Raw genomic sequence first — 25,058 nt, 5'->3', positions numbered from 1 at the left:
TTTCTGGATCTTTGCCTGAGTCTGAAATCTCCGTCAGCTCCCGCTCTCCCATGGGAGTTATCCCTATGGATAATGATTTTATCCCTCTGAATAACCATTTTATCCCTCTGGAAAACCAATCCCAACCTGGACCCGCCTCTTTTCCTTCCTCCCCTGCTTTTCCCCTCATCTGGGATCTGTGGGGTGATGGAGACGACAGCAAGTGGCCAGGCATCATTAAAAAAAAAACAGCAAAAAAAAGCACAATATCCTTTGCCGATTCCTGCTGGGAAGACTCTGCATATATTTTCCATAATTGAGAGGTTCCTACTGATATTTTCATGGAGAATAAGGGATGGAGCCGCCTTTATCCCCGGGATTGAGGCTGGTGCTGACCTGAGCCCTGTGGGATGCACGGAGCTGTCGCCTTCCCTGCAGGAATAAACGCTCCACATCCATTTCTCTCCTGGCTGGATGCTGCTGACACAAGTGCCAGACCCCCGCTGACAATCCTATGGCATCGGGAATGCTTTGGATGAAAAGGAACCGAGCAATTTTAGGGGTTTTGGAGTTTTTTTTCATATCTTGTAAATCGTTGTTCTGAAGGTTTCTTCAGGCTGGGGGCAGATAAATAAGAAATATTCCCCTGCAGGAGGCTGAGCTCTGATTTCATTCCTGATTAACTGGCAGCTCATTAAGCAAAAAAAAAAAAATTCCTCCCAGGAGCAAAGGGCACTTGGAAATGACAAAAATAGCGGAGTAGAGAAGGAGGTCTGCTAAATTTTAAGTAAATAAATAAATAAATGGGTTTCTCAACTTGTCCAAACACTGGGAAGAGTGTCCAGGGAGGGGAATGGAGCTTGGGAAGGGTCTGGAGAGTCCTCAGGGAGCTGGGAAGAGTTTGGAGAGTCCTGAGGGAGCTGGGAAGGGTTTGGAGAGTCCTTCAGCACTCAGATTATTGAATCCATCTCTTTGTCATCATCTCATTCTCTCCATCTAAACGAACATCCTTGAGGACTCTGGAATTCAGGCTGGGACCAAGGAAATGTGGGATTTGGCAGCGTTGGAGCAGATTTATCCCCCCTTTTTTGAGAAAGATGGGGAATTTTCCCCTTCCTACAAGCAGTGCCCCCATCCTCCTGTGAGATCTCCTGGGGACTCGGGGTTTAAAATCCTCCCTCCTTTCCAAGCCCAGTTCCAACTCCCACCCCACCCCACCTCTCAGGCTTCTCTGGAATTTCATATTTTGAAGACCTTCTTGTTTCTCCCTGGAAAAATCCCATCCCATCGCTGTTCATGGAATTTTTCCATCTCCAGGTTTTCCAGCAAAGCTTCCTTCCCCTTCCCTTCCCTTCCCCTTCCCTTCCCCAGCACTCGGATTATTGAATCCATCTCTTTGCCATCATCTCATTCTCTCCATCTAAACAAACATCCTTGAGGACTCTGGAATTCAGGCTGGGACCAAGGAAATGTGGGATTTGGCAGCGTTGGAGCCAAAGGAACCATCAGGCAGCTCCTTCCCTTCTTGGTGCTGCCCAAAATCCACAAAACATTCCGGTTCAGCATCACTTCTTGACCAGAGATTCTCCTCCGTGTCATTCTCCTCTTTAATTCGAATTTCCTTGTCATGGTTCACCTGCAATTCCCTGGATTTCATCCCAAGGAAAGCACTTCTCCTTTTGGCCTCAATTCCAATGGAATGGGCACAGTTTGGTCCCTGGAATTTTGTGGGTTAGGAATTTTTGCCAATCCAACCCATTTTTTCCTTCTCTGTCTCTCTTCCAAGATCCTTTCTCTCTGAGCACATTAAGGGAGGGCTGCTCCCTGCTTTCTTTATCCCTCTTTTTTCTCGCCAGCTTTTCAGGATCTTCAGGATTTTCAGGATCTCCTGCCCTTCTCCATTCCCAACCCCATCCCAGTCACCCTGGTTCTCCCACATTCCCACCGGGAACGCCTCGGTTTTCCCTCAGCTTGGATAAATCCAGCCCCTCCGCCCTGCTGAAGGTTATTTTCTCCTCTGCCTCACTGAATTCCAAGGAGAGGCTGGAAAAGGCAGCCTTGGAGCTATTTTTAGGCCATGGATTTGTCTGTCTGACCGTGTGGGAGAGCTGCGAGCCGGGAGTTGGGGAATGGCAGAGAGGACACGGGAGCTGGAGGATGGGAACAGGCTTGGAATGAATCCCATAAACAGGCAGGAGCCTTGGGAAGTGCTGGAAGCAGGAATTTGCTCCAGGAGAAAACACTTGGAGCTATCAGACTCCTCTACGCTCCAGTTCATCCCAGTTCATCCCAGTTCCAGGTTGCCAGTGAACCTTCTGGGCTCAGCAGTTCCCCAATCCACTGGGGATTCCAGTTCCCAAATCCCTGGACACCAGGGTTGGATCCGTGGCATTCCTGTTGGCATTCCAAGGAGTTCCCACTTCTTCCCAGGTCTTGGGGGCTTCCACCAGGCCCACCCCAGCCCTGAGACCCTCGGTCACCACCCAGGTGGTGGTGGCAGAAGAGCCACATCTGTCACCTCTGCAGGGACACCAGTTCATCCCAGTTCGTCCCAGTTCATCCCAGTTTATTCCTGTTCATCCAGTTCAAGGCTTCCAGTGAGCCCTCAGAATTCAGCAATTCCCTGATCCAGCAGTGCTGCCCAAAATCGCTGAGCAGCAGGACTTGGGAATGTTTCTCTTGGATCTTCCTGCACCCAGGGCAATTTTCAGATGCAGCAAATTCCATCAAATTCCTTCCTCAGCTTCCTTTGCCTTTTTTTGCAATTCCCTTTTCCCAGATTTTCTTTTCTGTTTGGCCCTTTCACTGTTTGTGACTCCTGAAAAAACTGATTTTATTTTCCACTATAAAAGGAAAAGAAAAAAAAACCACGAAAAACCCACCAAAACCCTACCAAAAAACACCCAAAAGCCACCCAAAAACCACGCAAAACCACAGAAAAACCCTATCCAAAAACACCATTAAAACACCAATAAAACACCAAAAACATTGTGGAAAAACCACAAAAAGCTACACAAAAAACCCAAAGAAACACCAAAGAAACACCACAGAAACCCACCAAAAAAAATCACCAATGAAGCATTAAAAAGCCACAAAGAAAACACCAAAAAACACCAAAAAACCACAAATCCCTGCACTACAACCACATCCACACACCCAGACACGCCCAAACTAAAGAAAATTCCTGAACCAGCGCCCTGAATTCCTCTTCCTCCATTCCTTACATGGTGTACTCCATTCCTTGAGAATATTTTCCCCTTTTTCCGCAGCCTACACCAAGAACCAGGTGGACATCGCCACGCAGGGCTGGTTCATCGGCCTCATGTGCGCCATCGCCCTCCTGGTGCTCATCCTCCTCATCGTCTGCTTCATCAAGAGGAGCCGCGGCGGGAAGTATCCAGGTGAGGATGGGAATGGCCATTCCCAGAATTTCAATCGGTCTGGGATTGCTGGGGATCATCCAGTGCTGCGGAATATCCAGGTGAGGGTGGGAATGGGAAATCCCAAGATTTAAATGGGTGTGGTATCATCCAGTGGTGGGGAATATCCAGGTGAGAGTCAGGAATGGGCATTCTCAAGGTTTAAACAAGTCCAGGATGCTTGAGGATAATCCAGGTGTTGGAGAATTGGGATTGTGAGGGGTTTATATTTATAGTCGTGAATTTGTGGATACATAATTTTTGTACTTATAAATTTATAAATAGATTCTTATATAAATTTATAAACACATTTTCACACAGTTTTATATATAAATTCCAGATATAAATTTATGAGAAGTATAATTTAATGTATTCTTTATTATTACACATATTTACTAATAAAATGTATTAATATTTTATTGAAAATATTATTATTTATTTCTCATTTATGATGTGCTTATCATTTATCATTTTAAGAAATAAATTCAATATAATTTCTCCAAATTAAGAAAAGCCTACAATTAAAATGTCCCCTCACTGTGCCATCACAGCAGACTCATTTGCAAACCTTTTGCCAACCTTTTGCAAACGCTTCCCAAAGGCTTTTCAGATCCTTTTACTTTATAAACCCTTCATAACCCTTTGTAAACTGTTTGTAACTCCTTTGTAACCCCATTGCAACCTTTTTGTAACCCCTTTGCAAACCCTTTGTAACCCCTTTGTAACCCCTTTGCAACCCCTTTGCAAACCGTTTGTAACCCCTTTGCAACCCCTTTGCAAACCGTTTGTAACCCTTTTGTAACCCCTTTGCAAACCCTTTGTAACCCCTTTGTAATCCTTTCCAAGCTCTCCCCGGCGCACTTTTCACCTCTCCGAGCTCTTCTCCCTCAGGGACCCCTCAGGACCCTTCCCCAGCTCCTCCCCATTCCCAAACCCTTCAGTCCTTACTGGTTTAACTGGGGGGGGTCTGCTCCTTCGCAGTGCGGGACAACAAGGACGAGCACCTCAATCCCGAGGACAAGAACGTGGAGGACGGATCCTTCGACTACAGGTAGGACCCCGTGGAATGTCCGACCCCCCCATCAGCCCCTCCCCCACCATCACAACCCCCTCCCCCATCCCGTGGTGCCACGAATCCCCCCGGAACGATCCCTGTCCCCCCCTTTCCTCCTCCTGCCGCCTTCCCGCTGTAATTCCCGAAGGAAACGGCTCCTGAAACACTGCCAGAGCCGCCAGGTCGTGGGGTCCCACCTCCTTTTCCTGGGATTCTGGAATCGGCGACCTTGGACAGCTCCCAGCAGGAGTAAAGCAACCTTAACGGACCTTCTGACACATAAAGTCCCAAAAAACACCCCAAAAAAATGGATTCTGTAGCAGCCCGAGGGTATTTCTGGAGTGTCCTAAAGGAGACATGCCCAAAGTTCTGTTGGGATCAGTCAGGGCAGAGCTGGGATTTTGGGATCAGCTCCCTGGGACAGCTCCCACCACGAGCAGAGCGACCTTAATGGAACTTCTAACACATAAAATCCCAAAAAAAAACCACTCCAAAAACCCAGACTCTGTAGCAGCCTGAGGGTATTTATGGAGTATCTTAAAGAAGACATGCCCAAAGTTCTGTTGGGATCAGTCAGGGCAGAGCTGGGATTTTGGGATCAGCTCCCACCAGGAGCAGAACACCCTTAATAGAACACCTAAATAGAACTCCTGGCAAACAAAACCCCCCAAACCACCCCAAAACCCCAAATTTTGTAGCAGCCTGAGGGTAGTTCTGCAGTCTCACCCACAGCTCAGCCCCTGTCCTTCCCATAATGGAATATCCATGGGAGAAATGCCCAAAGCTCTGTAGAGATCTGCCCTGGAAGCAGGAAAGGGGAATGATTTGGGGTCTGCCTCTTCTCCAGCCCCACACAATCCCACAAAAACCCCAATGAGGCTCCAGCATGGATTCAGCTGGACCCTCTCTGGCTGCCCCAGCTCCATCCCACTCTTTGCACGCAAATGTCACCCTTAAAGAGCAGCAGAGCCTTTTTCCCCTCCAGGAAATCTCCCGGGATGTGTCAGAAAGGGACAGGAGCTTCCCAAGCATTCCCAGCTCTCCGTGATCCCCCGGGAGCGGAAGCAGGTCCTGCTGTCAGGGCTCACTCAGCAGCTGAGGGGATTTGGGACATTTTAATTTGAATTCCTTAAAGAATTAAAATTCCTTTTCCCACCTGAGCTGGAGCCAAAACCCAGTGGGAATTTTTACTCCTTGTTTAAACCAAGGGTTCATTGAATCCCATGTTATTCTCAGCAGTTTGGGATTCAGGAAGGGATGGAGTAAGGATGGATTCTGCCAGAGGATTTAGGGGAAACAAAATGAATCAGAAACACAAATGGAACAGAACCAGGGATTACATTTATTTTGTCAGAGGAACAGGAACTCCATTTCAGAGAGATTTCTTTATTCCAAAGGATTCCATGAAGCTCCCCAGACTCCCCAAAAACATGGAATACAAGCAGGATGTTGTAGGGAGAGGCTGGCATTCCTTAATGTCCTAAACAACACCCAGGGCCAACACCTTCTTCCCCTCCCTGCTGCTCAGCACTTCCAGGGGTCGCCAAAAATTCCACCTGTGAATTTTTGGGATGCTCCCTTCAGATTCCATGATGGGACAGGGAAAACAGCAGAGGAGGAACAAGCCCAGCCCGGTCCTGCTGCAGGTTTTGGGATCAGACCTATCCCTTCCCAAGGCAGGATTTCACGGGGCACTCCTGGCACGGGAATGAGCCTTAACCAGGACACCCAAACGGTGATTCCAGTCAGAATAGGGAGCCTCGTGCTTCCCAGATTTGTGGGAAGCCTGAACCCCCCATTCCTACAGGGATTCCCACAGGGATTCCCCCAGGCTAAGCTTCTGGCAGCACTCCTGGATTTCCCGGCTCTGCTTCTCCAGAGCCCACAGAGTGGGGGGGGTCCAGCCACCCCTCCTGGCCCCACCCACCATTCCTGACTCAAATCCATGGCCAGGCACCCTCCTGCTCCGAAGGGAATCCAAACTCTTGGAATGACTGGCAGAAATCCCCTGGCACCATCCAAGGGCTGTGTCTTTCCAGGCAAGGGGAAGGATTGGGGTGAATCCTTCATCCTTCTGCTCAGCTGGAGCTCTGACTTTTACGGAAAACCCCATTCCCAAAATTTCCAAGGGAAAGGCAGGAGCCGGTGGAAGGACAATAAAACTCTGGGACGGAGTCCATGGAGTTTTATGGACTAATTAAAGGTGGGGGGGGAAACCCAATCTAATAAGAACGACCCAAAAAAATCCTACAACCCATAAACCCACCAAATTTGTCCCCTCCTCCTGAGGAACACCCAGATTCCTGGGAGAACTCCAGGAGGTTTCCCTCTGGGAGGCAGAAGGGAAGGTGAAGCCGGAGGCTGGAGCTGTTGGCTGGTGGAGCTCGGGGCTGATTGCGGGGCCGGGCTCCGGGAGGGGCGGCATTTGGGATTTCAGGGAAGGGCAGGAATTGAGCCCATCCCGGCTCCCGCCCCTCCTCCCCATGGCATGGCTGCTGTGCCCTCGTCACCCTCACGTCCCCAGCGCCCTGTGCATGCCACTCTCCACGCTCCTCATCCCACGATCCCGTCACACCACTCCGGTCCCGGGATAATGGTGTTCCCAAGCAGGGAAGCTCCTTCCCAGGCCAGGACCATTATCCATGGACATTGTTCCATGCCAGTGCCATGCCTCATTATACCAAATGTTCTGTGCTGCCCCTGGGGAGGCGGCTGCAAACTCCGGATGCCGGGAAGGGGATTTAGGGTCCGAATTCCCAGTCAGGATTTCCAGGAAGGGGGCACATGTGACACAGTGCAGGCAGTGCCACTTGAGGAGGGGACATCTCAACAGGCAGTGAGAAGGGAGGACACAGAACTGTCCCAGGAGCCTCGTGAGGGAGGAAAGCTCTGGAAAAGCTCTGGGAAGGTGCAGATTTATCCATAGGGCCATTCCAAGGAATCCCAGCAGGGCACTGGGGTGAACCCTGCCACCTTGTCCTGAAGCACGCGGCTCCCCAGAGCCACTACTGTCCCCTGGACACCACCCAGCCCTTCTTGGATGTCCCTTTCCATGCTGGGATGGCTTCCAAGGATGCTGATCCCACCTGGAATTGTTCTCCTGGCTCCATTTGGTATAACGAGGCGACAATTCCCGTTTTTTTAAATTTTTTGGGTCGTAGCACCACCCCTGTGAATGCAGAACCTCCTCATTTCTCTCTCTGATCAGGCTCTTTCTGCTTCTCTCTGTTTTATTCCCATTCCTTCTCCTCCTTTTCACCTGGTCTATCCACATGGACCGTGAAGGTCTCTTGAAAGGTAGGACCTCGTGCTGCCAGAAGTCCGGCACATTCCGCTTTTTTGGGAATTTTATTTTCCTTCCTTCCTTCCTTCCTTCCTTCCTCCTGTTGATTTCTTCACAGCCAAAACTCCCCTGTCCCCATTCCCACATCCCTGCCTAACACATTAAACAAGATCCCTCTAATTCCCGCTGCCATCGGGGCTTCCGGAGACTCAGATCCTGCTTGGAATTGCTCCGTGGGCTGGGTGCACCCCCCAGATCCAGTCATGCCCCCCAGCTCCAGCTGCTGATCCCCCCTGGTGGAGCAGGATTGAATTTGGGAATGCACGTGGGATTTTTCAAGAAAAAAAACTGTGGATTTTCAAGGGAAAACTGTTGTTTTCCAAGAAAAAGCATGTCCCAGGGGATGGGGACAAGGGACATGGGACAAAACCGCTGGATCCTATCCAACTGTCCACTCTTAGTCCTGAAAATCCTCCCTCTGGCTCCAGCCTCCTCTTCTTCCCAATGATTTATGGGATTCAGGAGAGCATTTCCCACGTGATTCCCACCTGGGCACTCCAGTTCCCTAACGCCTGGTTCAGCTGCACTCCCAGAAATCCATTTTAACAGAGTTAGATCCCATCAGGAGCTGACGGAAAACCGCTGCTCCCTCCTAATGCACTAACGAGATAAAAGGTCCTGGAGAGAGAGGTGAAACCAGCAGGAATTCTCTGAGAATGCATTCCTGGTGGGAATTTGGTGCCACAAACCCCGCGGTTAGGGATGATCCAGCTCCAGCTTCAGCATGAGCTGCCCCTCAAGGTTTGAGAAGGGGCGTTGGGGATCGAGGATCTGCGTTTTGCCGCTCTCTACTCCGCCTTTTTGGGGCTTTCTAACCAGTCCTGCTTCCTCACTGAATTATTCCTCCTTTTTTCCCCCCAAAAAAAATCTGCTTCCAGAGCTAACGAATTAATTTTTTTGTTGTGATGCCAAGTTAATAGGAAGTCTCAAATATCGGGGTTGTTTTATCATGGAATTCCCAAAGCGACGATCCAAGGAAATGAGCAGTGGGATCCCGAATTCCTCTTCAGGGAGCTGATGAATCCCATGGAATGAGGGAGAATTAATCCCATGGAATGAGGGAGAATTAATGCCTTGCCCTGCTCAAGAGCACAAGCAAAGTGCAAAAAATTAAAAATCCCTAAATTTTCACCAATTTTAAGGAAAATAAAGGAATGGAGTGGAGCAAGCCTGGCAAATCCCAAACTAAAAAAAAAACCAAAACAGAAAACAACTGGAAAAAGACAGGAATGGAGGTGGGAGGACAAATATTTCAGGGATACCTTCAGGAATATGACAGAATTTGCATGAACTAAGGAATAGTTGATATAAAAATTAATTTTTTATATCAATTCAGAGCAATCCACTCTCATCCTTCCCAAAATATCTCAATTTATGCGATACCAGTCCCTGCCCTCCAAGGAAAAAACAGCTTTTCCCTGGTTAGATTTTGGTTAAAAAGAATTCTTTTAAGTGGTATTTTTCCCTTTTGGGTCAAACTCTTCATTTTTAAGTGACCTGGCTTTTAGTGAAAAGGAGAAAAACCCAGACTGAGCAAGGAAAAATGCCCAGAAATAAACTGGGAAAGGGAAAATCCCAGGAGTTTTGGAAGCTGCACAAAACTTGGCATCCTAAAAGTGTCCCCTTGCAATGCTTCCCATTGCATGTGTTTTTTTCCAAGGAAAAACTGTGGTTTCCAAGAAAGAAACTGCATTTTTTCAAGGAAAAACTCTGTTTTCAAGAAAAAATGTGATTTTTCAAGGGGAACTGTGTTTCTTCAAGGAAAAACTGCATATTTTTCAAGGCAAAACCATGTTTTCCAAGAAAAAAATGTGGTTTTTTCAAGGAAAAACTGCATTTTCTCAAGGAAATCTGGGGAGAAACCACTCAACCAGGTTACTAAGGGAGGATAAAACACTGAGAGAGAAAAAATCCAAGGGAAGAATATTCCTGATGCTCTTCCAGCCCCGTCAATCCAAGTTTTGGGTGGAGAATTGAGGTTAAGAAATCTAGGGCAAGAAAACCTGAGATTTAGAAATTGAGATTTAGAAACTGAGAGTGAGAAACTGAGATTAATGAATTTAGGTTAAAAACTTGAGATTTAGAAATTGAGAGTAAGAAATTAAAGAAACTGAGGGAAAGAAATTGAGAGCAAGAATTTGAGAGTAAAAAACTGAGGGTAAGAAACCAAGGTTAAGAAACTGAGGTTAATAAACTGAGATTTAGAAATAATGATTAAGGAATTGAGGGAAAGGAATCGAGATGAAGAAATCAGGGTTTAAGAAATTTGAGATGAGGAAAATGAGGTTAAGAAATTCGATTCCAGAGCTGAAAAATCACAAAATTGGGTGTTCAGAGATCCCAACCACCTCCACCTCCCACACACCCCAACACCCGGACAAGTCCCCATTATTTAGGGCTCTGCCGAGCTGTATTCCCGCTGTGGATTGATTTAGGATCTCCATCCCTCGGGGGAAGGTTTTCAGCCCCATTTCTCAACCCTTGCCGTGTCTGTCTGTCTTCTGCTGCCAGCGATGAAGACAACAAACCTCTTCCCAACAGCCAGACCTCGCTGGACGGGACGATAAAGCAGCAGGAGAGCGATGACAGCTTGGTGGACTACGGAGAAGGGGGCGAGGGCCAGTTCAACGAGGACGGCTCCTTCATCGGCCAGTACACGGTCAAGAAGGACAAAGAGGAGACCGAGGGCAACGAGAGCTCCGAGGCCACGTCCCCTGTCAATGCCATTTATTCCTTGGCATAGCAAAAATGCCGGGAAAAGCACCCACAGCCCGAGGGGTTCGGAGCGGCCGGGGGTTCCGCCGGCAGCCGCCGCCGCCGCTGCCTCCAACAGGAAAGGGAATTGAGCAAGGACTGAAAAAAACAAACAAAAAAAAAATAGAGAAAAAAAATTAAAATAGCAAAAAAATACAAAAAAAAAAAAAAGGAAAAAAAAAAAAAAAAAAAAATATTCCAAGCAACGAGGCAGCCCAGGCGGCCGCCAATGCCATTTATCCTTAGCAAACGAGCCAACGGCAAAGGACGCGCGGGGCGGGAGCCGGAGCGGGAATCGGAGCTGAGCTGGAGCGGGTAGAGGGGAGGAGATGCTTGAGCTGCTCACCAGTTTGGGCCTGCTCCCCAATTTGGGCTGCTCCTCAGTTTCGGGGTTACTCCCCCATTTTGGGGTTGCTCCTCAGTTTTGGGTTTACTCCCCCATTTTGGGGTTGCTCCTCAGTTTTGGGGTTGCTTCCCAGTTGGGGGTTGCTCTCCAGCTTTGGGGTTGGTCCCCAGTTTTGGGGTTGGTCCCCAGTTTGGGACTGCCTCAGGACCAGTCTGGAGGGGCCCCGTGTTGGGCTCGGCTCCCCAAGGCTTTTTTTTTGTTCTTTTAGGAGGGAGCTCCTACATTTTGGGTTTAATTTTTCCAGGAAGGTTCTGGATCAGAGGGGAAAGAAATCAAAGGATTTTGGGGAGGGAAGAGGGGTGAGAGGGGCCTGGGCAGAGCAAAGGCATGGAAGGAGGGAAGGGGTGGATTTTGGGGTGAAAACACCGGATTATTCAGCTGTCCATCCTCACGGCAGCACCTTGCCCATAACCTCTCCCAAAAACCCCTCCTTCCTTAAAAACCTATGCAGGGAAGAGCAGGTCCCCACCACCTCCCTCAGCACCAGGATTTGTCCTTGCTGAGGCTGGGAAAACCCACAGGGAGCTCATCCCCCATTCCCGTTGAGCTCCGGAGCATCCCAGGAGGAGAAGATGTTGTGGAGGGACTTTTGGGATGTGTGGAAGGACAGGGAAGCGCCTCTCCCCTGCCAAGCCCGGGGTAACATCACTGCAGAAAAACCTTTTTGGGTTTAAATTTGCTTTGTAGGGATTTTGGGGGGCAGCCACCCCCCCACCCCACACCTGCTTTCTTTCCAAGGCAACTCCATAAATCCAATGTAGCAAAGAGGGCCTGGAAGAAGGAGCGGGATCAGAATAGGATGAGGAGACCAAAATGAGGAACGAAAAAATAATCCAAGCAAGCTGCTGAGGATGGAAAAAAAACCCTGGGATCAGGTGGAGGATTCCCTGAAGGATTCAGGGCCACACCACAAGGAAGGAACACCAGAATGGAACCCACACCTCCACGGGCACTGGGATGAACCGGACGCTGTTTTTCCCACTAAACCCCCTCCTCCTTTCTGACAGTGGCCTTTTCCCCCTCCAGCACTCAGCCAAGCCACCGTGGGATCCCCATCCCGCCTGGAGACTCCCAGGATTTCAGTGACCCCCCCTGAGCGCTCCCTCACATGCCTTACACAGCTTGGGACTTGCCGGGGAGTCACTCCAAGGATGCTCTTCCCACTCCGCTTCCGCGCCCCCACGGCCTCGGATCCGCCCGAGCAGTAGGAATGGGGTATCTGGGAGCGTTCCCAGCTCTCCCAGCACGGATCAGGGTAGAAGGCAGGGATTCCTGACGGACTGCGTCCCGTGAATCCTCCCACTTCCTGCACTTTTGAAACCAAAGGTACCTTTGCGAAGAGAGAGAGAGAGATCGAGTTTCTTTCAGAAAAGATGGATTTCTGGATGGATTTTCCTTTTGTTTCTTTCTTTTCTTTTTTTTTTTTTTTTTTCTGAGGAGGATGGAGGTTTTTTTGGATGGGATGCAATGGGATTCACGCAGTTATTCTTTCTGCTCTGGAGACACGTCGGTGACGGGGATACTCCCACTGCTACAGATTGTGGAGAGGGACTTTGCCACATCCCGATGGATCCCAGGAAGAGCCCGGACTGGGCAGACAGGAGAGATGGATGCAAATTAATCCAATGCAAATGCCTTCCTTAAAATAATAATTATCATTTATCTTGGTCGTCTTCTCTGATAGGTCAAACGTGAGGTGAAGATGGAGCCCGTGGGGTTGGATTTGGTGACCTTAAAAGGTCCCTTCCCACCCGAATTGCTCCATGAAACCAACGGCAAAGGAATTCCAGGGTTTAGGTCAGGGTCAAGAGGCAGAGCCCCCCTCATAGAGCTGGGGGAGCTGTCCCAGGGATGTCCCTCATCCTCACCCCTTGCCAGGACCCTCCAGCCATGTCCCCTGGCAGGGACAGCCCCATTGTGACCCTCAGTGTGGACACAGCCATGCCCCAATCCCAGTCCTGCCACACATCCCGTTCAGGACAGCAACTCCCAGAATTCCACCCAGCTTTTAGGCAAACACCCACCCAGGCCAAAGGTGACACCGCCCCCAGGATGGGGACAATCCCATTCCCAAAGGTGACACCACCCCTGGATGGGGACGATCCCATTCCCAAAGGTGACACCGCCCCTGGATGGGGACAATCCCATTCCCAAAGGTGACGCCGCCCCTGGATCGGGACAATTCCATTCCCAAAGGTGACACTGCCCCTGGGATGGGGACGATCCCATTCCCAACCCATTCCCAACTCCCAGTTGGGTTTGAGCTACTCCCCGCCCAAGCACCGCTGGGAATGAGAAACAAATCCAGCCTCTGGATCTGGGATCTTCCCAGCACTCCCAGTCCTCGCTGCTGACAGGGACCACAAAGCATCTCCAAACCTTCAGAAATCAGGCCAGGATTGCTGGAAGTAGGTCCATGTTGGGTACCCATGATGTGCCATTCCCATGAAAAGCCGTATTCCTCATCCACCTCATCCCTGAGGAAATCTCTCATCATCCCTTTGGAAAAAGGAATGGGAAGGAGCTGGACTCTGCCCAACCTTATCCCAAATTTCCTCATAAAATTCCCCAGGTTACTTTGAGTAATGAGAAGAGAGAGGAGGTGCAGAGGTGGACAAACAACTCAGTGTAAGTTACTCACAGCCCTGTCTCAGCTTGGTGTAAAACTTACTCCACATTTCTAAGGTTTAGCAAAAATTCTGACATTTCTTCAAAATTTCCCCCTTGGAGTTTTGGAGCCCAAAGAAAATTCAGGTTAAAAATTCATCCCAAGCTTCTCATCTTTTACTTCTTTGGGTAAAGTTCCAGGTTTGCATGAGGAGAAAAGCCCTGACCCCAAACATTCTACAGCGCTCATAGGGTGACCCCACAGCTCCCAAAAAAACAGACAGGGCTGGGATGAATCCACACCGTGTCCTGGGAGCATCCTTGGAGCAGGAGATGGATGGATGATGGATGGATGGATGGATGGATGGATGGGTGGATGGATGGATGGATGAATGAATGAATGGATGGATGGATGGGGGATGGATGGATGGATGGATGGATGGATGGATTATTCCTCATCCACCTCATCCCTGAGGAAATCTCTCATCATCCCTTTGGAAAAAGGAATGGGAAGGAGCTGGACTCTGCCCAACCTTATCCCAAATTTCCTCATAAAATTCCCCAGGTTACTTTGAGTAATGAGAAGAGAGAGGAGGTGCAGAGGTGGACAAACAACTCAGTGTAAGTTACTCACAGCCCTGTCTCAGCTTGGTGTAAAACTTACTCCACATTTCTAAGGTTTAGCAAAAATTCTGACATTTCTTCAAAATTTCCCCCTTGGAGTTTTGGAGCCCAAAGAAAATTCAGGTTAAAAATTCATCCCAAGCTTCTCATCTTTTACTTCTTTGGGTAAAGTTCCAGGTTTGCATGAGGAGAAAAGCCCTGACCCCAAACATTCTACAGCGCTCATAGGGTGACCCCACAGCTCCCAAAAAAACAGACAGGGCTGGGATGAATCCACACCGTGTCCTGGGAGCATCCTTGGAGCAGGAGATGGATGGATGATGGATGGATGGATGGATGGATGGATGGGTGGATGGATGGATGGATGGATGGATGAATGGATGGATGGATGGGGGATGGATGGATGGATGGATGGATGGATGGATGGATGGATGGAGGATCCACATGAGGATTTGTGGTGCTGAGGGCTCTTCCCCACCCTGATCCCATTCCCTGGGAGCTGCTCTGCTGCTCCATCCCTTCTCCAGAGGGGACATCCCGGTCACCTCCTGTCCTGATTCCTGTGGTGGCCCCTAAAGCTAGCCGGAATGCTCCCATTCCCACCATAGGGACAACGATCCCTCCCTGGGATGTGCACAACCTCTCTGGGGCAGGGAACACTTCCAGCTCTCCAGAAGAAAGAACTCTTTCTTCACAAGGGTTTAAATTAGGAACAAACTTCTCATTCAGAAGTAAAAAGGGAAGAGCCAGACCCAAAACTCCAGCACCAAACCCCAAATTCCCGCACCACACCCCAAATTCCAGAGCCAGATCCCCAGTTCCAGCACCAAACCCCAAATTCCAGCAGTCTCAGGAGCCAAGCTCAACCCCAAATGTGTAGATTTGTCCTGTTCCTAACACATTCCAAGCCAACTCCACATCTATGTCCTGAAGATGAATCCAGGCTCCATCTCAGTTCCAGGGACCTCCCTGGCACCCAGCCCTGGGACAGCTGAAAGGAACAGCACGCCAGGAATTTGGGATACGAGGACATCGCTGTGCTTCCCTGATCTGGAGGCTGCTCTCATTCTCCCTGAGGTGACACCACAACTGGAGGCACAAAACCAGCGGGAAAAGCTGGAATTTTGGTCCAAACCCTGAAATCCTGCTTGGAGAAACCCAACCCAACAGGACATGCTGTCCCTGCTGCCAGCATTGCCTTCCTGGAGGTGACAGATCCCAAATCCAGGCATCACCGGCGATCCGGGACATCCAGGAAGGAGAAGGGCAAAGCTGGGCAGTGTCACCCAGGGCCACCACAGCGCTCGCTCTGGCCATGCCACCACCTTTTCCTGGCACATCCCAACGCCACCACCCACCCTGGCACATCCCAAACCCTCTCCTCACCGCACAGATCCCAGCAGAGCTGCGAGTGCCACCTGCGACGTCACCTCCTCGGCCCAGGCTTTCCGTGTACCTGCAGCAACCAAGATTTCAGTTAAGCAATAAAAAACCAAAACCTTATCAAGGAAAAAAAAAAAAAAAAAAAAAAAAAGGACAAAAAAAAAGAAAAAAAAAGAGACACCTCCTATTTCTTGCACTAAAAGCTGTTTTATTAACAAGAGTAACGATGCTTTTCTGGTCCTCACAACGCCACCCACGGCATCAGTAGCGCCCCTCGCCTGTGTTTCCGTGTCCTCACATCAGGTTTGGTTGTTCAACACTGTCTAAACCCTGTGTCGGACCCCCAAAATTCCGTGTCAGCCCCCAGATTCCATGTCAAACCCTGAAATTCGTGTCAAACCCCAAAATTCTATGTCAGACCTCCAGAATTCCATGTCAAATCCTTAAATTCCATGTCAAACCCTCAAATTCCATGTCAAATATCCAAAATTATGTGTGACCCACAAATTCTGTGTCAAACCCCCAAAATTCTGTGTTAACTCCCCAAAATTCTGTCAGACCCCCAAACTTCCATGTCAACCCCTCAAAATTCCATGTCGACTCCAAAAAACCCGTGTCAATCCTCAAAAGTCCTTGTCAACCACCCAAAATCCAACATAAACCCTCCAAATTCCATGTCAGCCCCCAAAATTCTATGTCCACCCTCCAAATTCCATGTCAACCCTCCAAAATTTTGTCAACATCCCAAAATCCCATGTCAGACCCCCAAAATCCCATGTCAGACCCACAGACCAGAGTCCTCCCTCCAAAACATCATTTTAAGTGTCTGTTCCTCCCTCTCACATCCGACAGAAAGTACCGGGACTGTTTTGTTTTAATTTAATTTGTAAATATCTCGTGATCTGTCCGTCCTCTCTGTCCAACCTCCCGGCTGGTCTCAAGTATCCTGTGTATTCATTTGCCTTTTTTTTAAAGCAAAAAAATAAAACAAAAACAAAAGAAGAAGAAAAAACCACCACCTTTGCGTTAACCCCACCTGTTCCAGTGAGAAATGTAAAGCTGAGGCTGTAAAAATTCAGTTTCCAGCGAGATTTATGGATTAGAAGGGGGGAAAAAAAGGGTTTAATTTAAGGACTTCTAAACCAACTGCATGAGAGATGAGAGAAGGCCAAACTACTCAGATATCTTTTTCTTTTTTTTGGTGTTTTTTTTTTTTTGAATCACTATAAAAAAAGAAAAGACTGGATTTTTTTGTATAGAGAAAACACTAAACATATAATAAAACATGGTTCAAAACTCATGCTGAGCCCGAGAGTAATTCCTGTCGAATTCCAAGAGGGTAAAACAGCAGAGCCTGGTCCTTGGCATTCCCAAAATTCCCAACCTCGCCAGGAAAGGAGGATACTGGATCAGCTCTGGGTCCTGTTCAGCACCAGACACTGGATTGTGCCAGTCCTTGGCATTTCCAAAATTCCCAGCCTAAACAGGAAAGGGGGATAATGGATCAGCTAGATCAGCTCTGGATCCCATCCAGAACCAGAGGTTGGATTGTGCCGGTCCTCGACATTCCCAAAATTCCCTCCCTGGCCAGGAAAGGAGGATACTCAGGGGCAGATCTGGATCCTCTCCAGCCCTATTTCCAGCCCCCAAACCCTCGGGAAGCAAATCCCACGGCTCAGAAAATGTGGGATTGACCCCAGTCCCCCATTCCTGGCAGCCAAGAGCGGCTCCCGCCGGGATCCATCCCTCTCTCCCAGCCCTTCCTGCCCGAGGCTCCAGAGTGCTCCTGGCAGAGGCTCCCCGGGGCGGAGAAGGGGCTGAAAGGAGGGGGAGAGGCGGAGTAATTTGGTTAATTGAGATGTAATTGCGGCGGGCCCGGCTAAGAGGATGAAGAGCTGAGTGCTTCCTGCTGCAGCGGGGGCTTCTCCCGCCCCTGCCCAGCATTTCCAGGAACAGCAGAGAGGGGGAAAAGCACTTTTTTTGCCCAGTGGAGACATTCCCAGCGCGATGGAAGCACCAGCCACGTTCTGTCCAAAGGAAGGATGGAATTGTGGAATCGTGAAATTGCGCTTTGCTCCTGGTGCAGAAATCCCCCAGTCCCCCATTCCCGCTGCCCGCAGCCGCTGGAAGCACCAAGCCCAAGGTCTCAGACTCTCCACGGGCTTCTTCCAGCATTCCCGTCTGGATTTTATCCCTCCCGGAGCGGCGGCGGGACCGTGCTGATCCTCGGGATCGATCCGGGCCAGACGCGCTCGGTGACACTTTGATGGCCCGGCGGTGACACCCGCATCGTCTCCAGCCTCTGGGGGGACACGATACCGTGTTCCCTCCTCCTCCTCCTGCTCCTCCGGGAGGCAGCTCCAGCCTGTTGCCCATTCCCAGGGCTGAGTTTTCCCTGTTGGAGCTGGGGATATCCAAGGGATTCCTCAGAGCGGCCTCCCCGCCGAGTGCTGTCGCCGCTGTCCTTGTCACCTGCAGAGTGACCCTGGCGGAGCTGCTGCTGGCTGAGGCACAGAGGGGAGGGGACAGGGCAGGACCCCTCCCTGCTCTGGGACAGGGCTCATCTCCTCCCCTGGATTTCCCTCCATCCCTCCTTCCCCTGCGGGCCTGCCTCCCGCACCGTTCTTCCTCTCTCACCCCCAAACTGGCAGCGGGGAGCCCAAACTGGGACAAACTGGGCGAGGGGAAACGACACGCGACCCTCAGGCTCCCTCCTGCCGCGGGAGCTTTGCCAATCAATAGAGACACTAATACCTTAATTACTTTTCTCTAATTGCAGCCCATTAACCTGCGGCCAGCCCCGGCGCCCGCCGATCCCCCGGCACCATTAACAGGTCTGGGCTGGAGCTGGGAGGGGACCGAGGGTCCCTGGCATGTCCCAAATCCTCTGTTCCCACAACCTGGCGAAGCCCCCCCAGCTCGGGCACCCTTCGCACCTGGGCAGCGCCGCGTCCCCCACTCCTCGGTGGGTCCCGGGGTGTCCCTGTCACCTCCCGTCGCGTCACTGCACGGGCACGGAGCTCCCCAGAACAGCCGGGAGCTGCGGATCGTCCCGGGAACGGCGCTGGGGGAGCCCCCTGGGGCAAACCTGAGCCCCTCGGGGACAGCCATGGCCAAAGGGGGCTCGGGCACAGCCAAAAACCCGAGGGTGACCCAAAGGTGACCACGCTGTCACACCCGCTCGGTCACTGTGAGGAATCCCCGTCCTCTCCTCGCCGAGGGTCGGGGACCACCCACGCCAGCCGGAGCATCCCAAAATTCGGCCGTGCAGCTATCTCCTCGGCCTGAATCCCACCCTTGGCTGTCTACAGACACAGAAATCCACGGACAGCCATGGGTGGATTGTATAATTCGGGATCGATTGTGTAATCATGGATCTATTTAGGCACGGGGGTGCACGCACCCCGACCCACACAGGGATGGGGGGCCCTGGGGCTGCTCCCACCCCACAGCGAGGGGCTCCGACCCCTCCAACCCCCCCGGCCCCACACCTGCTCCGGCCCCGAGGGTGCTCTGCCGGTAGGCGCACCAGGCGGGAGAGGCTGCGAGATGAATTATGCATCATGACGATGATGATGATGATGATGATGCCCGAGCCGCTCTGCCTGCCCTCCTGCTCCTTGCGCTGTGGCAAGCGAGGTAAAAGCAAGGAGGAGGAGGGGAGGGGGGTGGAAAAAAAATAAATAAATTAAAACCCCAACAATTCCCCGTCTCCAGGGAGCGGCGTGGTGGTTGGCAGCGAGCGAGGGAGCGCGCACGCAAGGAGGGAGGAGAGGGAGGAGCACATCCTAATGCAGAGATGCTGCAGTGGCTTTGGGCACACACATCCACCCTCGGCCAGCCACCAGGCGAGCGCTGCCTTGCAGCCCAGCCCCCGGCAGCCGCCAGGCCCCGCGGGCCCCCGGCTGATGCCCACGCAGCCCTCCCGCCGCAGGTAAGCGCTCCGTGCCGCTCTGCTGCATCCCGCAGCGATGGAGAGCGCTGCGGGTGGAGCACAGCATCCTGATCCCTGCATCGGGGCTCCGCTCCGGCCGGGGGGACGCTCAGGGATCCCGCTGGGCTCAGGGGGGACGGGGACAGCAGCCGGGGGTGGTTTGGGCATTCCGGGCCCGGCCGGGGAGGAGACGAGAGGAGCGGGGGTGGAGTTGGCGGCGGTGGCACTTGTGGCAGCGCTGCGCGGCCGAGGTCGGGGCGGCTGTCAGCAGAAATGTCTCTTACGGGGGGGGGGGGGGGGGAATAATCGGGAATATTTCGGTTCTCAGCGATTGTCGCGACGTTTTTCCCGGCGCGTTCCGGCCCGAGGCACTTCGGGAGTGCGCTAGGGGGGGTCGGGCATCTCCAACGTGCTGGGGGGCTCCGCAGGGGGTTCTGCTGCCCAAAACTATCTCAGCACCCCCAGAAGGAGCTGGCAGAGCCCTGAGCAGCCCCAGAGGCTCCGCTCCAGGGAGGGAGCAGCGGGAGCGCCCTGGTGTCCCAGTTCACCTTCCTGAGGGCAGATCCCAGGGGAGGGTGGGATTTGGGGGTGCTCCGGGGGGATTTGTGTGGCTGGCTCTGTGCCAGGGGCACTCGGGGCTGTGCAAAGCCGCGGATCCATTCCCCCCTGGGCATGGGGGGCACCCCACAACCAGGGCACCCCTCTGTTCCCATTCCCAGAGGGATAAAAGCTGGGGGGGGGCTTCCTGGGGCTCCTTCTCGCGTCTTCAAACTCCCCGAGCGCCCTCTTCACCCCACCCACGCTGACCCCAAAACTGCCCCGGGCTGGCCCCGAGTCCCACCAGCCCCCAGCGTTATCCCCGTGGCCGGACCGGGACGGATTCCCGGGAGATCGCTTCTCTCCCGGGAAACACCGGTTGCTGTGAGGATGGGAGGCAGCAGCCTCTGCATCCCCGAGCTGGGAGAAATCCCGAGGTTTTCCCAGAGCCCGAGCTCGGCCCTGCTCCTCCCAGGCAGATCCAGGAGGAATTCTGAGGGCGCAAAGCTGGAGCACGGGGTCGCGCAGGAGATTTAGGATCCAGAAATGAACCTCTCCAGGCCGGGTATCTGGGATTTAGCACAGCGACACAACCCCAAAAACCTCTTGTTTTGCTCAGCAGCGGATTCCAAACTTTTCAGAAATAACCGAGCTTTCCAAGGGGTGGCTCAGAATTCCCAAAAAACTCCAGAAAACGGGAGATGGGAGGGTCCTGTCCAGCCCAGCTGCACTTGGGCTCAGGTAGAGTGAGACAAAGGGTTCCCAACGCTCCTCTCCATCCCCTGCCTAATTCCCACAAAACTGAGCGGCCACTTTTACCCTTTTGGAATATTCGCCGAGGATTTGGTGGTCTGGGTTAGGATTTTCTCCGCTGATTTACCACCAATAAACCATACAGGGCAGAAAACCTAAACCGTGCCTTAAGGATTTCCCACAGCACATGGAAATCCACCCCATGGAAAAAAACGGGAATCCACGTGGAGCTGAGCCCGCGTTAAAGCTGTTCAAGGTGCGCTGGGAATTCCCAAAATCCAAATTATCCATGGAATACTTGAGGAGAGGCTGAGCCCTGCCGGGGTTTCTCTCGCCGTGTCGCTGTCGCCGGCAGTGCCACCACCCCCAGGGGGTGAGGGGGGCAGCGCCGGGCACGGCGCGAGCCCGCGCGGTCACCGGGAGCCCCTGGCACCTCCGGGGGTCTCCCGGGAGCCGCTCCCGGCTCAGCCGCATTCCCGGGATCGGGGCTGGCTCCCGGAGCCCGCACGGACAGCGGGATGGGGACCCAGGGAATTTGGGATGGGGACCCAGGGAATTTGGGATGGGGACCCAGAGAATTTGGAATGGGGACCTAGGGAGATCGGGGTGGGTTTTCAGGGAGATTAGGGTGGGATTTTCAGGGAATTTGGGATGGGGTCCCAGGGAGATCGGGATGGGGTCTCAGGCAGTTTTGAATGAGTTTTCCAGGGAGATTGGGATGGGATTTCCAGGGAGTTTGGGATGGGATTGTCAGGGAATTTGAGATGGGGTCCCAGCGGGATGGGGACCCAGGGAATTTGGGATGGGATCCCAGGGAGATCGGGGTGGGTTTTCAGGGAGATTGGGATGGGATTGTCAGGGAATTTGGGATGGGGACCCAGAGAATTTGGAATGGGGACCTAGGGAGATCGGGGTGGGTTTTCAGGGAGATTAGGGTGGGATTTTCAGGGAATTTGGGATGGAGTCCCAGGGAGATCGGGATGGGGTCTCAGGCAGTTTTGAATGAGTTTTCCAGGGAGATTGGGATGGGATTTCCAGGGAGTTTGGGATGGCGGTCTCAGGGAGATTGGGATAGGATTTTCAGGGAGATTGGGGTGGGATTTTCAGGGAGATTGGGTGGGGTTTTCAAGGAACTCCGGATGGGGTTTTCAGGAAGTTTGGGCTGGGATTTACAGGGAGTTTGGGATGGGGATTTCCACATCTCCCACGGGTTTGCTCAGCATGTCTCTCCAGGTGCACAAAATCCCTTTCCCTGAACACAAAATCTTTCATTTTCCATGACAAACACCCCTGGTCCCACTGCAAAATCCAGGATCCCACCGAGATGATCCAAGGGAGGTACAAAGGACATTCCCATCCGGAGCCGGCTGTGACTCCCAACCCCAGCCCTGCCCAGCAGCCCTGGCCCTAAATCAGGACATTTATTATTTACTGAACAGCCCAGAGAGCCATAAAAACCAGGGGGAACCAGGAAAATCTGTTTAGCGCTGATCTCTGACGAGGCTGGGATCGTGTTTGGAGACCAAACCCCAAACCCAAGGGCGGCAGAGAAGGTTGGACACGGATCTGGAGCATCCCAAGGAGCAAAACAAACCCGGCACCACCGCAGGAGCGGCTGCAGCTTCCCCTGAGGGGCGATTTCACCCCCAGCGCCCCCTCCCCAGTATGACCAGTACAAGCACCCAGCGGTGCACTGGGAGGGCTGAGGAGCTGCGGGAAGATCCCTGGAACCAGGCAGGGATGCCCAAAACCCAAAACCTCGGGAAAGTTCTTGCTGTTGGATCAGGGCTCCCCTTTCCAACCCCTTTCTCCAGGAGGTTTCCTGAGCTCCCCGCTTGTTGTTCCCGACTCCCGGGAGCGCTTCCAGCGGCGGGGAGGGGCTGGAGCAGGTGGGAGCTATTTATACCTGAGCCTCAGCAAAGCAGCGCCGCTCTGACGCCACCGGCAGAGCGGGCGGAGCCCGGGATAGTCCCGGCTTTAGGCTGAGCTTCCCGGAGCTGATCCAGGCCTGGAGAGGGCAGTGGGAAGCGGGAATGGGGAGTTTACTCTGGGGAGGGGAGCTCAGCTCCGTCCTCGCTGTCTGAAATCCCACCCGGCCCAGCGCCTCTTCCCGGGCGATCCCGCAGAAGCAGCCGGGATTTCCCGGGAAAAAGGAACATTTCCCGGGAAAAGAAAGGGAACATTTCCCGGGAAGAGAAAGGGAACTTTTCCCGACAGGGGCTGACAGCAGTGGAACGTGCCTGTGGGAATATCTGTGACTTTAACAGGCGCTAACCAGGATTTGGGGCCGATGTCGCCTCCCGAATTCCCGCTGGAATCACCCCTGGGTGACTTCCAGACTCCCAGCCTCATCCCGGCTGCTTGGGCTGAACTTTGCTTTGGAACTGGAGTCTGGAGGGCGAGTTTAGAGCGGCAGCCTGGCTTAACTCCAGACCCGTGCCCAGCCTGGGGGGAATTCCCATCCCGAGCCAAAATTCCCCCATCCCTGGGGGCTGGAGATCCATGGAAGAGTCTCCCGGCTCTTCCCGCTGGTCCCCTTGGCTTTGTCACCTGTCCCAAGGCTTTGGCTCAGGGCTGAGCCACCCGGGGGGGTCCTGAGGGAGTGGCCCAAGCCCAGAACCTCCAGGAGCTCCAGCTCCAAACCCCTGGGAATTTTCCGAGGGATATTTGCATAGCTCAGATTGGAAGAGGAGAGAGATGGGAATGGGTTTGTTTGAGGAGGTAAAAGATAATAAAAATAAAATAAAAATATAAAATAATAGTAATAATAATAATAATAATTTTAAAAGTGGAACCAGCTCACTGCAAAGCTCAGATGCAAAATTCACTCTGCCCAGAGCAGGACACTCCCACTCATAATAAAAGACCCTTTTTTTTTGTTTTTTCGCAATTCGATTTTCCCCCAAGCCCACCCCTCCCACTCCCCTTTCCATGTCCCGACCAAAGGCACCTCCCAGCTTTGTCTCCCGCACAAAGGGAGAGTTTGGATCAGAAGGAAACTCCCCCCAAGTCCTGGGGACAGCACAGAGCTGTGGACAATTATTGGGGAAAAGCATTCCCAGGAGCAGGGTCTGTTTGGGGTGGCAGAATTTTGGAGCCTTCCTTGCTCAGGATAGGTTTGGAGTGGCCCAGAATTCCTGCAGGACCTGGAGCCACATACAGATCCGAGCCCAGAAAAGCTCTGGGAAGGGCTGATCCAGAGTTTTCCTCTCGATCCGTCCCTGATTTCCAGGACAAACCCGTGACAATGAACGCGTTTGTCCCTCCCCAGCCACGCTGTGCAGGGACGGACACGATGTCCCCAACCTTGGGAAGGTTCTGAGAGTCAGAATCCAGGGAACATCACACGCCTGCCCTTTCCAGCTTTAGCCACGATCCCGAATAAAAGAGGCACAGGAGGAATTCCGGCCTGGTCGCCCTCTGGAGCGATCCTTCCCTGGGGAATGCTGCAGCAGAAGGAGCTGCCCCACTTAATCCCAAACGTTCCTCTGGTGCTGAGTGCAGGAGATGGAATTACACTGATATATCCCGGTAATGGATAGCGCCGGACACAGCATCTCCTGCCAAAATCCACCCCTGACCTCCCCAAAATCCCGCTGGAATCATCCTCCAGAGGATGCAGCTCCGCAGTCAGAGCTGGGGGTGCTGTTCCAGGCTGTTCCTCCTCTCCCAGCCCCTCTCCAAATCTCCCCGAGCTCCCTGACTCTGCCTCCCCGCTCACGGATCGCTCCCAGCTCCTGGCTCTGGAGGGAAGGGATTGTGTGGAGCTCTCCATCCCACTCCTGGAGGGAAGGGATCGTGTGGAGCTCTCCATCCTGCCCGGCTCTGGAGGGAAGGGATCATGTGGAGCTCTCCATCCTGCTCCTGCAGGGATCATGTGGAGCTCTCCATCCCACTCCCAGGGAAGGGATCATGTGGAGCTCTCCATCCTGCTCCTGCAGGGATCATGTGGAGCTCTCCATCCCACTCCCGGAGGTATCGGTGACAGCCTCCATTAGCGGCAGTGACAGATCCCCTCCCAGGACACCAGCAGGCTCTCAGGTGGCTGTCAAAATACCCCGGGAACAGGGAAAAACTGATCCCTGTGGCCCTTCCCTAATTGGGGATGAGAGCAGCGCTCAATATCCAGGGCAGAGTGTTCCTGAGCTTTGGAGGAGCTGGGGGTCAGATCCAGGACCAGGAGCTGGGGGTCAGATCCAGGATCAGGAGGTTGGATCCTGGATCAGAACTGGGGGTCCGACCCAGGATCCAGGACCATGAGCTAG

At 52.5% G+C, this 25,058-nt stretch overlaps 1 protein-coding gene across 5 annotated transcripts in view; it reads left to right on the top strand.

Moving 5' to 3' along the window:
• The window catches only part of NFASC (neurofascin), a 74,928-nt gene extending 62,311 nt beyond the window's left edge, over nucleotides 1-12,617 (top strand). For 3 of the 5 annotated variants that reach the window (XM_041470498.1, XM_041470497.1, XM_041470495.1), the window contains 3 exons: nucleotides 3,249-3,380; nucleotides 4,380-4,449; nucleotides 10,307-12,617. In XM_041470498.1, coding sequence (XP_041326432.1) covers nucleotides 3,249-3,380; nucleotides 4,380-4,449; nucleotides 10,307-10,538 — 434 coding nt within the window. In that variant the 3' untranslated portion in view covers nucleotides 10,539-12,617. Of the gene's footprint in view, nucleotides 1-3,248; nucleotides 3,381-4,379; nucleotides 4,450-7,737; nucleotides 7,750-10,306 lie in introns of all 5 variants that reach the window. The other 2 variants (XM_041470494.1, XM_041470499.1) reach the window with 1 other exon arrangement.
• The last annotated feature ends 12,441 nt before the right edge of the window (nucleotides 12,618-25,058 follow it).

This window comes from Pyrgilauda ruficollis, unplaced genomic scaffold, assembly GCF_017590135.1.
Source record: "Pyrgilauda ruficollis isolate IOZ18807 unplaced genomic scaffold, ASM1759013v1 scaffold247, whole genome shotgun sequence".
Taxonomy (NCBI): Eukaryota; Metazoa; Chordata; class Aves; order Passeriformes; family Passeridae; genus Pyrgilauda; species Pyrgilauda ruficollis.
This window is presented reverse-complemented; position numbering and strand designations above follow the sequence as displayed.